At 39.5% G+C, this 19392-nt stretch overlaps 1 protein-coding gene across 2 annotated transcripts in view; it reads right to left on the bottom strand.

The window, feature by feature from the left end:
- The window catches only part of prkar1b (protein kinase, cAMP-dependent, regulatory, type I, beta), a 66945-nt gene extending 53482 nt beyond the window's left edge, over nucleotides 1–13463 (bottom strand). Inside the window, exons 1-2 of one of the 2 annotated variants that reach the window (XM_026164970.1) lie at nucleotides 13253–13463; nucleotides 11334–11521 (exon numbers count right to left, since the gene is read on the bottom strand). In XM_026164970.1, the coding sequence (XP_026020755.1) occupies nucleotides 11334–11507 (174 nt within the window). In that variant the 5' untranslated portion in view covers nucleotides 11508–11521; nucleotides 13253–13463. Of the gene's footprint in view, nucleotides 1–11333; nucleotides 11522–12629; nucleotides 12895–13252 lie in introns of those variants that run through there. The other variant, XM_026164971.1, reaches the window with a different exon arrangement.
- Between the last annotated feature and the right edge of the window lie 5929 nt (nucleotides 13464–19392).

Raw genomic sequence — 19392 nt, 5'->3', positions numbered from 1 at the left:
CCTTTTCTCCTCTGCTCTGCCTGCGTCATCATCAGCGGATGTTTGCCAGAGAGATAGGACGGGGCAGTGAGAGGAGACGGAGGACACAGGCGTAAGCAGGACACAAAAGCTCTTTATAAAGTGGGCTTTCCATTAGTGAGTGTGGGTCAGAGATTAAAGAATGAAGCCACAGACAAAAGATGACACAAATCCAATCCCACGCACGCACGCACGCACGCACACACACACACACACACACACGTCCCATGTAAACTCCCTATCATTATTAAAGCCATCATCAATTCCAATTCAAACTAATTTGCAGATGATGACTCATTTAAACGTAGTTCAAACTGCTTTGTTTATTCCCTGAACCAATCTGCACCAAGTATACATGAAAAAAATATGACTAACCCTGATTTGAAGTGCTCTGACTAACCAGTAATTAATCACACATCCGGGAGACCACCCATCATGCTTCTTGCAAAAACTGCACAAACACTATTAGTTAGAGAAAAAGAGACATGGCAATTACCTTAGCCACCTTTGGTCCGATATCAGACAGCTTTACTCGCCACTGCTGGGACTGAAAACATGCGAGTGAACCAAAAACAGCAAAGTGCCGCACACACAGACACACACAGACACACACAGGTAATGAAGCATGCAGAGCTGATCCACCAGCGGAGCTAACAGTCTACTCATCACTGTGTTCACACCATTACAACAGTACAATAGGCAGAAAGTTCACTGCTGTATTTGGTGTGCAAATGCAATGAAAAGATGTTTACTCGATTTATCATTGCAGCGCACACACAAACTTGTCTCGCTGTCTAAACGGTAACTCTTCATTGTCTATATTCATTCTCTAATCTTAACCCTAAAAATCTACCCATCATCCTGAACTGACAGGTATTTTGACCTCAGCCCTAAAACTAAATCAAAACTCTAAAGCAAAACTGCTAGATTAGCAGCATTGTGCTTATACACTGAAATAATTTCTATAAATGTCTTGATGCATTCTCAATCATCCAGGAAAGTAAATCTCCAAAAGTTGTTTCTGTTCATCTGGACGTAGCATTTTGTGGGAGAAATATTTCGTCACTCATCCAGGTGACTTCTTCAGTCTCAGCTGACTGCAGGTTTTCCCAATCTTATAAACAGTACATTTGCGTAATGACTGAAACCAGTCCAGTGAAGGAACAATGGGCTGGGAGGTCAGTTCCGTAATGTTAATTATGCAAATTCTCATGACCATTGATCAACAACCACTGACCAAAACCCACTGATCAATGGCCATGAGTACCATTCACAGAGAGTTGGGGAATGGCTGCAATCACAGCATTGTAAGATAGTGAAAGATGTACCCTTAGGCCCCCTCCTCGATTCAGAGATGGTCTTTCCCTTTTCAGTTAAATGAGCTCCTTGACTCCGCGCTCAAACCAGCGTTCCTCCCTGTCCAAGATGTGTACATCCTCATCCTTGAAAGAGTCTCCACTGGCCTGTAGGTGTAAATAGACTGCCGAGTCCTGGCCTGACGAGGTAGCTCTTCTGTGTCGTGCCATCTGCTTCGCCAGAGATTGTTTGGTTTCCCCGATGTATAAATCCTGGCAATCCTCCTGGCACTTAACAGCGTACACTATGTTACTCTGTTTGTGTCGGGGGACCTGATCCTTGGAGTGGACCAAGCCACAGAAACCCGGTGTTTAGAAAAAATGTGTCTCAACTGCTCCGATACTCCTGACACATATGGGATCACTACAGGTTTTCGCTTAGGCAGCGGTTGTCCTTCTCTCCTGGATCGGCTGGAGCTTTCTTTAGGTGCCTTTCCAGCTTTGACAAAAGTCGAGCTGGGATAACCACATTTACTCAGGGCCTTCTTGATGTGCTGTTCTTCTTCCTCCCTGGCCACTGTGTCTGCGGGGATGGTGTTCGCTCTGTGTTGTAGCGTCCTGATGACACCCAGTTTGTGCTCCAGTGGATGATGAGAGTCAAACTTTTCATATCCTCCCTGGTGAATTTGATGTGTCGGTCCACTGAGTTAATGTGATCCGTGAATTGTGGTACGTCCTGAGATTTGATTTTCACCCAGGTGTCATCCACATATCTGAACCAATGGCTTGGTGGTGTTCCAGGGTAGGATGGCAAAGCCCTCTTTTCCACTTCTTCCATATACAAATTGGCCACGATGGGTGAAACTGGGGAGCCCATGGCACACCCATGTTTCTGCCTGTAGAACTGACCCTTGTATGTGAAGTAGGTGGAATGAAGACACAGTTCCAAAAGCAAACACACTTGGTCGATGCTGAGATTGGTCCTGTTGCTGAGGTTGGTGTCATCCTGTAATCTCTTACGAACTACCTCCAACGCTTCCATGACTGGAATGCAAGTGAAGAGAGATGTAACGTCGTACGAGACCATGGTTTCATCTGTCTCCATAATGACATCTCTCACCTTCTCAACAAAATCCAGGGTGTTCTGGATGTGGTGTTCAGAGCTGCCCACCAGCAGGTTGAGGATCGAAGCCAGAAACTTGGAGATGTTATAGGTGACAGAGTTGATCATGCAGACAATCAGTCTTAAAGGTGCACCTTGTTTATGTATTTTCAGTAAACCATACAAACTTGGTGTAGACTCCCCTGGGTATAGCCTGTGGTATAAGGTCCGGTCAATAGCCTTGTCTTGTTCTAACTGCTTCAGATAGTCTATCACCCTCTTCCTGTAGCCACTTCCTGGATCTCGTTTCAGGGGCTCATAAGTATTTTCATCACTGAGTAGTGACAAAATTTTCTCATGATATTCTTTCTGGTTTAGCAATACTGTGCACCTACCCTTGTCTGCCTTCCAGCAGACAAGGGTAGGTGCACATTCCTATAAATGTTTCTACTGATTCTACTGATATCTACTGATTCTTCCTGGATTTTTTCAGACAAAGACACCCAACAGTGAAAGAGTCATTACACCTTTTTTTTTTCAGCACTGCATGCACATCTAAGCCCCAGTATGTTAGCACCGTCAGCTTATACTACACTTAGTATTTTAGACTGAACTATGCAGCTTAAGTCCAAATTAGAAACTGGATCTTTTGCAGCTAAAACTCCAGTCAATTGACAAAAAATTGAGATACATATATTTTTGATTGAATTTAATTGACTTTCTTTGGGGGAAAAAACAATATCCTGAGTAATGATAGCCATTTTTAGTGATAGCAAAGAAATGACTGCTTCACAAGCCATATTTCTAAATGTAACATTGACTAACTACTGAAATAAGCATGTAAGCCTTGTGAAAATAACGTCTTTCACAGAAAGAGGAAAAGTGGTAGAGGAAAAGTGAAGGTGAAAGGCCAGTAAAAGAAGACAAAGAAGGACCATCATGAAGTGAGGGCTGGGGGTCCGACTTACCTGTCAGGGACCAGGGTGAGGTAGATAGGAGGAGGTTTAAGTCCAGGTGAGTGCACGAAAGCTAGACTGAGCTGACAGAGTACCGTCCATTTAACATAGTGGTGACAAATGAACACAGAAGCTGGAGGTACTAATTACGCCTATGATGGAAAACTTTAGAACTTCTTGACACACATGGCACATAGTATTGTTTGTGATGCTGAAATGGATTGAACTTTCTAGGCTGGTTGAACTTTGTATCCATCCAATATCAAGTGAATACAGGAACAGTATCGCCAATATTAATACTCTACTTTTACTTTCCATAAAACTAGTTAACACAAAAAAAACACAACTTTTAGATTTTTAGGTATTTTGAAACTGGGCTTTTGCGCTAGTATAGATCTGGTATCAATCAAATATCAGTGTTGGTATTGGTATTATCAATACTTAGTTTGATCCACCCACTTCTAGTGCAATCAAACTTAATTACACAAATGGAGACTGATCTTAAAAAGAATATAATGATGGCAGGGGCAAAGTAAAAGAAACAAAAAGGAAAGCAGATGATAGGGTAGATGATCCAAAGCTACTCATAATACTCCTCTAAATGTTTTCAGCAGACTCAACAAACAGTCAAACCCTTCTGACGAATTGTCAATCAGAGCCCTTCGAAGGGACTGGTGGAGTTGTTATGATAGGTTCTGGTGACAGCTGAATAGCCAACAGCACTGAAAGCCTTCTCATTTTACATAGGAAGGGGAGACAGCAACTGATTGACTGATCCAATGACAGAGAGTGAGGAACTCTCTCTCATAATGCAAACGGAAGGAGATGTGGCACGTTTGTTTTACTTGACATATGACGACGACGCAATGAAAAATCATCGCAACACTAGCCCCTTTGCAAAGAGATACAAATATCACATTACTTCTCAATCCAGAATCAGCTTCTGTTGCTAAAAGAAAAGATTTTTGTTTTAATGCATGTTTCAAAGCTTATATTAACACAGCCAAAAACAGCTCAAATCAAAAACACATAAATTTAATGCCTAAAAGGCCTGTGTTTAATTTACATTTACAAGTTAGAAGCCCTAAGATCCAAAGAAACAATTACGCCTGGAGGCTAGTTAAAACTGAATGAATCAGATCTCCTACTGTTGAACAAACACTAACATCACGATATGCAGTCCAAGCTGCAAGAGAGAGCTTGTCAGACGTGTGAAGAGAGATTCACTGGGAAGGACGACCACAATCATGATCTAACCAGGAGGGAACTCAAGAAAGGAAGGGATGAAGTTAGCTGGTTAGCTGCAACTACACTTTTAAAATAGGGGCAAGTTGTCCACGCTTAGATCAAACATGGATGATGTTGTTCTCTCATTGCGATGAGATTAAAAAACAAAAGTTAATTTAATTAATAAATATAGTGGGTTAATATACCTAAATTTATTGTTATTTCAATGAGTCATCTGCAGGGTTACCAAGAGTAGATGTCTGATGATACAAGACAGAAGAAAAGTAGAAAAAAAATCAAATAATGAGGGGCAACAGGGACAGGAGAACCCTTTAAAACGACAGTGTGCGACAAACATATTTGTCACATTTAAATTTTTCAGATTATTAAACAAATTTTAATATTACACAGAGATAAGGCGAATGAATACAAAACACTATTTTAAAATCAGTGTTTATTTCATTAAGGGGGAAAAAAAAGGTATCCAAACCTACCCAGCCCTAACTGATTGTGCCACCCTTGGCAGCAAGAACTGCACTCAAGTATTTAACAATAACTGGTAATTAATGTGTCACATCACTGTGGAGGAATTTTGAGCCCGCTATTCTGCTGCAAAAACTTGACTAGAACACTTTGTTTTTTCTGAGCTGTTAAAAGATGGACTTGCTGGGGTGTTTCTGATCATTTTCCTGCAGAGTGTGCTTGAGCTTCAGGGCATGAACTGATGTCCAAACATTCTTCTTCTGGATTTTCTGGTAGAGGGCAGAATTCGTAGGTTTTCATAGCTTTTATCCCTTAATAAGCTTTTTATCCCATCATTTAAAAACTGTATTTTGTATTAACTTGTGTTATCTTTGTCTAATGTTAAAATTTGTTTACTGATCTGAAACGTAAGTCTGAAAAATATGCCAAAAATAATGAACCAGGAGGTCAAATACTTTTTCGTAGAAATGCATGATGAGTCATTCTGACAACAAGATTTACCACAAAAACAACAACAAAGAGGTAAACATAATCAGACAGAAGCTGAGACAAGTTATGAGTCAGATCACTCAAAAAAAAAAAAAATAGCATTGGTATGTAGTGTGGAGTTTGTCAACTATTTTTCCTATTTCAAAATAAATGTGATGAATGTTCAAATTGCTCAGAATAACCCAAAAGTCTTCAATAACAGCAGCTGGGCATATCTAACCATACCCAAACAAGCTATTAATGGAAAGATTCCACAAATGTTCTGCAATTAACAGGCACTGCAATGAACAAATATATAATAACAATAAAAATGAACCACAACAAGGAAACTGCTATAAGATGTGAAAATAAGAGTTAACAGAACAGTGCTAAGGCATGAGTGATTGCCAGACATACAGATGGAGTCGAGGAGTCACGGCTGGCGTTGTGCTGAACATTTAGTTGCCAGCACAGGTGGCATGTTATGTAAAGATCAAAGCACTGACTTCTACATGGCTGCAGCAAGAACTGCACAAGTATGAGTGAGACACAACCTAAGTCATCAAATATGTTCTCATGGAAAGTAAAGGAGAAAGAGTGAAGCTATCCAGGTGTTCCATATTGGATGTTTGTTAAACAAAACCAGCAACAGCAGTTGCACCAAAAATGCCAAAAAACAAAAAAACACTATTAAGCTAAGTGAAGATGCAACATAACAAATTCAATAAAACATCTGTGCTTCCAGCTGCCCGTTTCATTCTAAGTGATAAATTCACACTAACACATTATCTCCTGGCACTATTATAAAGTGCTGCTTTCAGACAGACCTGCAACCTGGGAGACTCATGAGATTTCTAGGTTAGTCCAGCATTCATTTAACCATCTAAAATAGACTTCTCTATGGGTTCTCAAAGGACAATCAGCCCATTGTATTAGAAAGTAATTATTTTTAATCACTGTTTGGGAGCCCTAATGTCAAAAGACTGGTAATCTTATAATAGCTTTCTGTGTTAACAAGAAACAACTCTAACCTATTTCTGTTAAATAACAGGGGGGGGAAATGTCAGCTAACGTGGCATGGAAATAATCTTTTGTCTTTTTGTACTATGTGCCAAAATTAAGCTCATTTCTCTCCAATTACACACTAAGCTGATCTCATAGAGATGGCAGATGAGAACACCATCCAAAGCTACTATTGTAGAGATCAAAGGCATCATTACCATACATAAATAGACAGGATGAAAGGGAGAGAGATGGCTGTTATTTCCACATTCACAATGTCAGCTGTGAACAAAAGATGTGTTATTACCTCAAAACAAAAGTCAGAAACAAACTTGTCAGACTAATTTTGTGTGATTCTCAAAGAAAGAAAGAAAGAAAGAAAGAAAGAAAGAAAGAAAGAAAGAAAGAAAGAAAGAAAGAAAGAAAGAAAGAAAGAAAGAAAGAAAGAAAGAAAGAAAGAAAGAAAGAAAGAAAGAAAGAAAGAAAGAAAGAAAACAACACCAAAGAAGAAGAGAGGAGAGTAGATAACGGAGAAAAGATTTTCCAGATAAGATTGCTGTGCTGTATGAAACTGATCCTCTGCAGATATGAGGTTAGGTCTGACGAGGTCTGGAAAAAGAGGAGAATGAATACCCCAGTGATCTAATTGGCACAGAGACAAGAAGAAAAAAAAAGTGGACACATTAGAGGACAAAGGGGATAAACTTGTGAATAAAAGAGCTTATTGAACACAGGATCGACTACAGTCCTTCTCTCCACTATTGTTGCCTAGGTTACCGCCTCTAGTGGGCGAGCAGTGCTGACAAACTGGTGGTGAGAGAAGACAAAGAAACACGCAATCAGGGAGGCTGAAATATACCAAAAGATGGCATGGCAAGGTTGTTTTTTTTCTATTATCTGTAGCAAAAGCATTCGGCTCTAAAAGGCTGCCTGATCAGGGACCAGACACTGCAGGTGGTGAAAAATATTTCAATTTCTGTATTTGTTTAGCTTTTAAAATATTCTACCTCTGTTTGTGGCCTTCTGCTGTGAAAAATGTCCACTTTGAAACATGAAGATGAATATTTTTTAGCAAACATAGAAAGGCAGCCCTAAATTCCGATTAAATGGATATGGCTTGTTGAATGAAATACTGTCCTCAAAGTTACAGTGGGCAAGAAGAAAAGAAACACAATAAGCCTCTCAGATAACTGGGTCACCAAAACATGGCCTGTTTCAGTTCCACAAATGACTGACCTCACAGCACAAGCACAGATTTGGATGGCTTGACTGGAACCATGTTGGGCAACTGTCGGCGAAAGAGGACTGCAAGTCTGCAGTTTTTTTGTTTATTCGAACCACTTGTTTACACCGAGTGATTTCACAGACCAACATTCAACAACATAACAATTCAACTACTGCAGCTAGAGCAATAAAATATATGCTTGTTACCGTACAAAGATGCTTTTTTGACCTTGCACACAGTTACACAATGATAACCAATGATCACAGGGCCATGTCCTTGTAATTGCCACACAGGAACCTCACAAACACAATCTAAAATTTAAAGTTCACATTGACAGAAAACATTTATGTAAAAGACATGTAAAAATCACTGGTATCTTCTTGATTTTGAGGCACTTTTCCTTTTTCCTCAAAAAATTAAACCGTCTGTCATGTAAAGAGAAATTAAATATTGTTTTTTTGTTTTACAATCATTTGAACAGTCAGGCTATTGTGCTTTTAATTATAATATCAGATGTTTGCTGCAGAAAACACTTGGTCTGCAGTGGGGAGGACTGAACAGTGGGAAATTTCTACTCCCTTATATTATAATAAAAGTCCAAAGATGGTTGCAAGTTGGTCAAGTGCTGCATGTAACCCACAGCTCTGACAATACTGTTTCAACTGCGAATGCCCTCAAAGTTAAACTTTGTCGATCAAGTTTGTAATTACATGCAATCTGTTTCTGATGATAAAGCAATTACCTGTGATAAAACATCGAAAACCACATATGTTGCTGTGTGCATAGAAAGAAATTCACACTTAACAGAAATTCACATTTAACTATTACAGTTGTGCTCTGCTGCCTTCCCGTTCTACAGAAATATAACCAGATTACAACCAGCTGGCAGGCTGCTGAGTCATGTTGTACTCATTGATAAAAATGGCAACATGTTGATAGTCAGTCTGCATTTATAAATTAGATAATAATTATTTGCAAATCTTGGACCGTCCCTCTGAAGATGATAGCAGCCAACCCAAGTCAGACTGTGATTGTTTGCAGAAAGGTTGCCTCCTATCAAGCAACCTGTACAATCGCTTTGTGATCACTCAAGCAATGAGCAACCATTTACTTACCACAGGTTGCAATCAGTCCCAGAATGTATAATATAATCACCAAGCAACCACCAATTTTTCTGCTAACGCAAGGAGGTTGCTATCCTATTTTTACTTTTGGGACTCAGCACAGAGCTTGCTCAGTATTACAAGGTAGCTTTGTCAAGTTAAGTGTGCCCAGTGTTTGATGGCTTTTTGTTGAGCCAATTCGATAGTTCCCCAACTAGCATCATCTCAGGATAATTGAACAAGAAGGCTCATCTCATACACTTAATATCCCCAGAGTATTTTAATTTAATTAAGAAAACGTATTTTCATTCAAAATATTTCAATATTATGCTGTATATATTTCTTACCCACACCCCTACTTATTATAAAGACTTTTGATGGATATGTACTGCATAGTTCAATTCAATTCAATTTTATTTATATAGCGCCAAATCACAACAACAGCCGCCTCAAGGCTCCTGTCATTCACAATGACTGTATACATTTATACAGTCCTGCATGTTGCATGCATTTACTCCATCCAGCCACTTTTACAGCTTGTATTAATTATATCCTCTTTTCTATGCTCACTATTTAGGTATTACAATAATTCTCTTTCATATTTCTTTCCCTCTAAGAAGAATAGCACTTTAGATCACATACTTATTAATGATGTAAAACATGTACAAAACACTCATGTCAAATGTATCCCTATTTCTTACACACTGTGCAGTATGTCTTTTCTTAACATGATAGGTTGTTATTGTAATGGGATACACACAAGGTGACGCACAAACAGCTTGTTTCTGCTGAGCTCTATCACATTGATTTGTATTCATGCTGCCTCTCTGGCTATGCAGCATTACAGTCCCCATCAACACCAGCAGCAGCTCTAATATCAACAGTGTTCTCGTTTTGACTCTAACGCTGCTTGACCTCAACTTGCTGCTCTTTGTTCTTAAGATGCAAATACACCAACAATTTCAGGACATACAAGCTAAAGAGCCCTGCTTGACCTTGAACTTTGTCATTGTTGTTGATTCAGTCCTAAAGATTAAAACTATAGTATTAAAAGAGATTTTTAAAAAACAAAAACAAGCCAGGGTAATAACCAACTGAACACAAGACATTTTCTTGAATGTGAGGGGAAATTCTTAGTCAAGCATTTAGAATTAAGTGTAATCCAGTCATTCTTACAAAGACAGTGCAAAACACACACACACAAACACACATACATACCTACAGAAGAAAGATGGATACCTTCACCCGGACATGAGCATGGTGAGAATCACTATCAGCTCTATCTGATCTCTCTTCGCGATAACTTCTCTTGTTGGAAATGCATTTCTAAAGCAAAGCCCTCCTGAGACCACCATTAATAGCCTTCAGTCCCAAATAACACATCTTAATGAACCACTTGTAAGAGTAAAGCCCATTGTTCAAACACACAAATCCTATGATCTGCTTATGAATGAACTGCCCAAACGCACGATTCTCCGAATGATCGAAGCCAAACACCAAGAAAGTACATCCATTTAAGCTAAATGCTCCAAAATATTCCCTAGTTTGGAGAGTGCTTCATTTGCATTTGAGGTATGACACTTCAGAGAGGGTTGAAACATTTGAACTTTTTTATGTGCTTCCGTTCAGTTAATTTAACTCAACAAGCGTCTTATAAATAAAGGAAGACTTAAGGAAGCAACTTTTTTGTAAAAACATCTTACTGCTGTACTAGTGCCAGATGCACACACACACACACACACACACACACACACTGAGCAGTCACGTTGCGTTTAAGCTACAGGGACTGAGCTACAAAGATTACCCCCTGTTTTAACCTGTTTTCTAGCTCTGATCTTTCATTTGTCTGTATTCAAAACAGCCAACTCTCCTCTAATCTTTTAATGAATGTGCCATCTCTTTTGTCTCCCTGCTCAGAGACAGACAGACAGACTGAGAGAGTGAGATGGGCAAATACAAAAAGTCTGCTGTCTGAGTCTGCAAGCGGGACACTGGGTGCTCCTCTTGCATTCCCTAATGGATTCTCCTATTATGAGATGGAAAATGAAAAGTCCAAGATAATAATTTGGGCACCGTCTGTTTTTAATGCTCTAACTAACTGGGATGGTACTGACGTATTCATACAGTAGTACAAACGTTGGGTGAGCAGATGTAATGTAACAAATTAGGAGGCCAAAAAAGAAGGTGTATTTTCCTCACAAACACATACAATACCAGCAAGTTACAGAAGATGTTGATTTCAAAAAGAATTCCACCTTATGTGATTCAGCTTAAGACTACTTCATTCAAACCAGCCACATTACTATCATTATTATCCACAAATAGAGTTACACTGCAGGAAAAGTGCATGTCACGTAATACAATCACAATTAACCCAAAGTCACCCCATTAAAAAAAAAAAAACAGTTTCCACACATTAGACACAGAGACTCTCAAAACTTTGTCATCACCAACCTTCTCCAGCTTTTCAAAATGCTCCCGCAGGAACTTCATAGGACGCTCAGGCTTAGCGATGCAGAGGTTCACAATGCACTCTTTGAGGATCTGCTGGATGTTGTGCTTCTGCACGAAAATTTCACAGCCCTTCAAACTTTCGTCTTCTTCCAGAGTGGAGGAGGAGGTGGCCATCTTATCTTTTATCTCTGTGGCAGTGGGAGAGAAACAGGGTGGACCATGAGAGGAGGGCAGGGAAGCCAGAGGAGGATAGCAGGGAGAACAATGTAGCGGGGGGGAGAAGAGGGCTGAGGAGAGCAGAAAAATAGAAGGAGGGGCAAAATGAGGAGTGTATAATGAGATATGACGGACACAGGGGAGAGATTTGGAGGGGGGAATAGATCGTGGGAAGCAGGTGACTTAAAATTTCACCAGTTTTTTTTTATACTTCTTGCACAAAAAGGCAACCCTGCGAGCAAGGTATGACGTTTTGTGACAACAGAGGCTGTTGCCAGTTTATTCCCTTTACTAAACAAAATATAAGTATAAATAACAAAGCAAATCTATAAGTTGTAGAACTAGGTAGAATGTTTTAATTTAGAAGATTGCCCAAAATAGACAATCTGATCTTGTTATTACTGCCACTAACAATTTTCAAGTGTTTGTCCTAAAAATATACATTTGTGTTTAGAATATAAAGTTACAGATTCTAAAGATAGAGGATATTATCATCTGCTTCTAGATGGTTGAAAAGAAGTGTAACTCTTGTGTCTGTTTGTTAGAAGATCTTGATTAATCAGACCGTGCTTTATCTTAAAGACCTCATAGTACTATATCACCCCTACAGAGCAGTTTGCTGGAATAGGCCTAGGTTGCTGGGGGCTAGGGGCAATGATTCACTAAGCATTTTTTCTTCCCTCACCACTATGTGTTTATACACAACTTTGTATGTAACCATTATTATTATTATTACACTCTTCCACGTTGTTTTTTTTCCTGACTTCTTCTCCTTGCCCACAACTGGTTATAGCAGATGGCTGTCCCTCTCTGACTCCAGTTCTGCTAGAAGTTTCTCCCTGTTAAAAGGAAGTTTTTCCTTCCCACTGTCGCCCAATGTTTGATCATGGGGTGGGGGGCATATAACTGTTGGGGTTTCCTCTCTAACATTGCAGGGTCTTTACTTTGCAATATAAAGTGCTTTGAGGCAACTGTTGTTGTGATTTGGTGCTATATAAATAAAGTTCAATTGAAATCAATGTAATTGAAACCGATAAAAAAAAAAGTTAATGTAAACACATCTAACAGAACTTAACTTACTATCAATGGAGGTCCACTGGAACACGGCCTATTTTTCGTGGCGGATAAACATGACTGAACATTGAAATACTGGAAAGTAGTGCCTTTATTTGTGAAACTAAATACTTCAGCAGGTGGAGGCAATGGTAATTATATAACAACACATGACTACTAACAAATGCTAGTAGCCTATGTCTGATTGCAGATAATTGTGCAATACGTCTCAAATCAAGACAGGAAGCTGGGCAGGTGTAGCTAGCTAACAGTTAACTACCCTGAATCACTTCCTCAAAGGAAGTCACGTTAACCGTATCGTTATTTCTGCATAATAAACCAGACTCGAGCATGACTTTGAGGGTGACATCAGGCTGCAGCTTCATTCACAACAAATACACCAGCAGCGATGTCCACACGGAACAATTTTAACTGTGTAAACTGTGGCGCTTGTGATGAAACCGAACACCTGCTCGTCTGCATTCAATACACAGCTAACACAGCCAGAGTTGCTAACCTTACAATGACAACCAAACCACAACGAAGGGGGAATTACGGCGACAGCATAAAGCATCACGAGCCCGGTCTAAAACCACCCCACCGCTATTTCGTAGACACGGTTCAGTCCTTGCTCGCGCTCGTGTCCCTACCGTTATTTGTGGAGGATGTGGAGGAAAAAACACCTCGCTGGTTGGTAAGAGATTGATGAGGTGCCTTTCGTTAGCTGGGATGCTGCTGTTGCTGCCTCTGCCTCACCGCTACCTCTCGCTCGCTCTGCGTCAGTCTCGATGACGTCAATCTGTCATCTCCTCGACCGCAGCGGCGCTCTCTCGAGGCCAGCGAGCACGCGGCAGCGCATTTACAGATTAAACACCCTTAGAGGAAATAACCACACAAAAAAGAACTGTGCTGCTATTATTATTATTATTAGTAGTAGTAGTAGTAGTAGTAGTATTAGTATTACTTAGAGGCGTTCATTTCCAAGTATGAACGTCTCCATCATAGTCTTTGGGGTTACACCCTCACTGCTCTGCAGCTACAGGCCTAATATCACATTTTTATGACGTATATGCATGCTTTCCCACCACATGATTAGTCCTACGGCTAAATAACACTGGATTTAAAGCCTCAGAAACCATTCTAATCTAAAACTGAGACACTAGTCTCTGTGCCCAACCCCCCAACAAATGCCACCTGGTTCTGTTATAAGTGTGTCAAAGGTTCTGCATTATGAATATTCTCATATAAAACGCCCACATTTTCTCAGACTTTTAAAAGGTCATCTCCATCATGCATTTTTGCTTGTTGTCCACCTTGTTCACCATTCTTCATTATTACTGATAATAAAATATTATCATGCCATATGATTGTCATATCATTATATGATTGTGATTATATTTTTGTGATATGATTATCCTATGCACTCACAAACCCGCAGTACTGATAATACCTTGCTTTTACTTGTTTATATTATCTATTGTGTTGGGGCGGTTTTGTTAAACACATAGGTAATTAATTACCTCACTCCACCTCTCTCTGTGTCTTTCCTTTGTCATGTCTCTTGACTTTTGACTCCAGTGTACACAAGCACTACACAAATAGCTTTCTAATTATCAGCAGTTCTGGTCTGAAGTTTACATAAACTCATTATGGGCATGAATGTCATGGTAATTTGGGATTTTGATCTGTTCTTTTTCAGGGTGGAATGACTGGACATTATACATCTCTAATGACTGAAGAGAACAAGAACTGGGTGCACAAGTTTAATTTGAGGTTTTTTTTTGTTTTTTTTTAAATCCACAAAAAGTATACATAAAGTATACATAAAGGCTCAAATATATACATACAGTGGGGCAAAAAGGGATTTAGTCAGCCACCGATTGTGCAAGTTCCCCCACCTAAAATGATGACAGGGGTCAGTAATTTGCACCAGAGGTACACTTCAACTGTGAGAGACAGAATGTGAAAAAAAAAAAAAAAAAAAAATCCATAAATCCACATGGTAGGATTTGTAAAGAATTTATTTGTAAATTAGGGTGGAAAATAAGTATTTGGTCAATAACAAAAATACAACTCAATACTTTGTAACATAACCTTTGTTGGCAATAACAGAGGTCAAACGTTTACTATAGGTCTTTACCAGGTTTGCACACACAGTAGCTGGTATTTTGGCCCATTCCTCCATGCAGATCTTCTCGAGAGCAGTGATGTTTTGGGGCTGTCGCCGAGCAACACGGACTTTCAACTCCCGCCACAGATTTTCTATGGGGTTGAGGTCTGGAGACTGGCTAGGCCACTCCAGGACTTTCAAATGCTTCTTACGGAGCCACTCCTTTGTTGCCCGGGCGGTGTGTTTTGGATCATTGTCATGTTGGAAGACCCAGCCTCGTTTCATCTTCAAAGTTCTCACTGATGGAAGGAGGTTTTGGCTCAAAATCTCACGATACATGGCCCCATTCATTCTGTCCTTAACACGGATCAGTCGTCCTGTCCCCTTGGCAGAAAAACAGCCCCATAGCATGATGTTTCCACCCCCATGCTTCACAGTAGGTATGGTGTTCTTGGGATGCAACTCAGTATTCTTCTTCCTCCAAACACGACGAGTTGAGTCTATACCAAAAAGTTCTACTTTGGTTTCATCTGACCACATGACATTCTCCCAATCCTCTGCTGTATCATCCATGTGCTCTCTGGCAAACTTCAGACGGGCCTGGACATGCACTGGCTTCAGCAGCGGAACACGTCTGGCACTGCGGGATTTCATTCCATGCCGTTGTAGTGTGTTACTGATGGTGACCTTTGTTACTTTGGTCCCAGCTCTCTGCAGGTCATTCACCAGGTCCCCCCGTGTGGTTCTGGGATCTTTGCTCACCGTTCTCATGATCATTTTGACCCCACGGGATGAGATCTTGCGTGGAGCCCCAGATCGAGGGAGATTATCAGTGGTCTTGTATGTCTTCCATTTTCTGATGATTGCTCCCACAGTTGATTTTTTCACACCAAGCTGCTTGCCTATTGTAGATTCACTCTTCCCAGTCTGGTGCAGGTCTACAATACTTTTCCTGGTGTCCTTCGAAAGCTCTTTGGTCTTGGTCATGGTGGAGTTTGGAGTCTGACTGTTTGAGGCTGTGGACAGGTGTCTTTTATACAGATGATGAGTTCAAACAGGTGCCATTCATACAGGTAACGAGTGGGGGACAGAAAAGCTTCTTACAGAAGACGTTACAGGTCTGTGAGAGCCAGAGATTTTCCTTGTTTGAGGTGACCAAATACTTATTTTCCACCCTGATTTACGAATAAATTCTTTACAAATCCTACCATGTGGATTCATGGATTTTTTTTTTTTCACATTCTGTCTCTCACAGTTGAAGTGTACCTCTGGTGCAAATTACTGACCTCTGTCATCATTTTAAGTGGGGGAACTTGCACAATCGGTGGCTGACTAAATACTTTTTTGCCCCACTGTACACCTACTTAAATTGTTCAATATGTGTAAATTGTCCTTCCTTGTGAAGTAAGAATCCTATACTTCTTGTTGATCATAATTGACTGAAGTGAATTGAAGTGGTCATTTCTCTGGGCAGAAATCTGTGCCATCAGAAACTGAATTTGAATAAGTTCAATTTGAATTTGAATTGCTCAGATTGAATCTGAATTGTAACTTGAATAAATGCTTTTGAAAACTGAATTTGAATTAGTCTAATTTGAAATTGAATTTATATTTTGAAAATGAATTGATTTGCTTTGAAACTGAATTTTATCCTTTAAAAATTCAGCTCTCGAATAATTTCAGTTTCACTTCTCACCATTCAGTTTCAGTTCTACAATTCAATTTCAGTTCCAAAATTCAGTTTTTTGGAACTTACATCCGGTTCCGGTTCAAGCGCAGATTAATAGAACTACGTTTTACTAGCGGACCGAAAGTGTTACTGACGGGAATCTACAGCATGTTGAGCTGAATTAAGACTTCAGAAGTCATTCGTCATGTCGAATGACCAGCGGATGAACTCTCAGGTTGGTAATAAATGTATTACATGTATAAGAACAAGCGTCATGTTAACAAATGATAGCCATAAGGTAACTTTTGTGCTTATTGTAGCTGTTAGCTAAAAACGCTAATTTAGCGTAGTTTGCCCTGAATTCAGCTTTGACAAACAAATATGATCGACTGTTTCTAGTAGAATTCCAAGGTTGTCATCTTGTACCCTCTCAGAGTACCTCCTCTGTATGCTTGCAGAGACCCCTACAGTAGGGAAACATGCAAAACAGTGTCCAAACCTTTGTATTCTAGCTTTATTTATGTCTTACACAGCATCCCAACTCTGTAGCTAACTTGATAACTTTAGCTAAAGTGAATAGTTAGTCTAATTCATTAGTGCAGCATTACTGGATCACCTCTGTTTGAAGTGATATACAACTATCACTGTGTTTAACTACCATAATAATTCTTAGGGTACTGAATGCATGCTTAATTTGATTTTTTTTTTTTTTTTTAAAGCATACTGCTCCATTAATATGTTTGACAGGCTGAAGTTGTCGGGTCACCTCCTAAATCGACCATCTTTTACAGGTGTTTTGTGCCAGAAATGGAGTGTCCACTGAAGACACTGAATCTCTACGCCTTGCCATTGATCCGTATTGTGCCTTCATCTAGACAAGAGACATTAACTTAACCACTCTCATATGCTCTGTACCTACATCACCTTCCCTGACAGTTGTAGCTTGGCTCATCTGAGGGTGAAATTATAAGAATGTGTTATTTTGCAAAGTGCTCTCTCGGGTTCCTAAATAAAATATGGCATTGAGGTCATTTCTTTTGAATTAATCCCTTCTTCTGAAATATAAGAACGTCTCCTGGTTTTAATGGCACTTTGGATTTCTTTACTTTCTGTTCCACTTCCAAACCCAAATAGATCCTGACAAGCTGACACAGTAACATGGAAGAGGGAAAGACGTTGGAAAGGACTACTACAAATAAACCTAATGCCTAACAATGAAAAGTGTAAAATAAGAACAATAATAATAATAAAGATAAAAGATGAAGTAACAAGTTTTTTGTTTATTCCAAATGATCATCCAGATGTCTGTGACATGTGATGACAAACACCATAATGGAAGGCCTTAGTCATCACATGCTTAAACTCATCATATATTTTTGCACATGCTGAACAGGCAGTCAGACATGCTGTAACTGTGTGGTAGAAAACAGCATGAACACCATACGGCAGGGGTCTCAAACTCCAGTCCTCGAGGGCATGGAAAAGTTGCATGACACCGGCCCTCGAGGACTGGAGTTTGAGACCCCTGTCATATGGAATATGACAGGTGTGGTTGAACTGCATGAAGACTCTGAAGTTTCTCTTCTCTTCTCTTCTGGCAGGACAAGAATGTGGCCTTGTCCTGTGAGCCACTGTAAGGATGTACTTAGAGTAGAACTGGACTGTCACTGGCCTCAGGCTCTTCACCCTTTTTAAAAGACAAAGCAGTCATTTAGATAAAATATTAGATATTTTTTACCTGTAAATGCACAAAGAGAATTTAGAAATGTAATTATTGTCAAGAGTGAACAAGCACTGATAGTGTAATCTACAGCTGTGGCCAAACGTTTAGAGAATGAGAAGTGTTGTTTGCTTATTTACAAAGTTTGCTGTTTCAGTGATAGTTGTATATCATATTATATCACTTCAAACAGAGGTGACCCAGTAATGCTGCACTAATGAATTAGACTAACTATTCACTTTAGCTAAAGTTATTAAGTTAGCTAAAGTTATTAAGTTAGCTACAGAGTTGGGATGCTGTGTAAGACATAAATAAAGCTAAAATACAAAGGTTTGGACACCGTTTTGCATGTTTCCCTACTGTAGGGGTCTCTGCAAGCATACAGAGGGGGTACTCTGAGAGGGTCCAAGATGACAACCTTGGAATTCTACTAGAAACAGTCGATCATATTTGTTTGTCAAAGCTGAATTCAGGGCAAACTACGCTAAATTAGCGTTTTTAGCTAACAGCTACAATAAGCACAAAAGTTACCTTATGGCTATCATTTGTTAACATGACGCTTGTTCTTATACATGTAATACATTTATTACCAACCTGAGAGTTCATCCGCTGGTCATTCGACATGACGAATGACTTCTGAAGTCTTAATTCAGCTCAACATGCTGTAGATTCCCGTCAGTAACACTTTCGGTCCGCTAGTAAAACGTAGTTCTATTAATCTGCGCTTGAACCGGAACCGGATGTAAGTTCCAAAAAACTGAATTTTGGAACTGAAATTGAATTGTAGAACTGAAACTGGTGAGAAGTGAAACTGAAATTATTCGAGAGCTGAATTTTTAAAGGATAAAATGCAGTTTCAAAGCAAATCAATTCATTTTCAAAATATAAATTCAATTTCAATTTAGACTAATTCAAATTCAGTTTTCAAAAGCATTTATTCAAGTTACAATTCAGATTCAATCTGAGCAATTCAAATTCAAATTGAACTTATTCAAATTCAGTTTCTGATGGCACAGATTTCTGCCCATAGTTGTTTAGATTTGGCTCCAAGAGACCTTCCCAACTTGTGCAAATCTACAATTCTTCTTAGATCTTCACTGAGTTCTGTGGATTTTCCCGTTGTTTTGAGTGTTGGTCAGAGAAATAAGCAGTCCATCATGATCACTGATGAGAAGTTAATAGACTTTGGACATGTCAAATTAAAGACACAGTACTTTCAGCACCACTTATCAAGTGTATGTATTTGAGCTTGTATGTATACTTTTGAACCTGCATGGATTAGAGAAAATCC

This window comes from Astatotilapia calliptera, chromosome 4 (genome assembly GCF_900246225.1).
Source record: "Astatotilapia calliptera chromosome 4, fAstCal1.2, whole genome shotgun sequence".
NCBI classification, from domain to species: domain Eukaryota; kingdom Metazoa; phylum Chordata; class Actinopteri; order Cichliformes; family Cichlidae; genus Astatotilapia; species Astatotilapia calliptera.
Note: the sequence above shows the minus strand (reverse complement) of the source record. Positions and strands in the feature narration are given on the sequence as shown.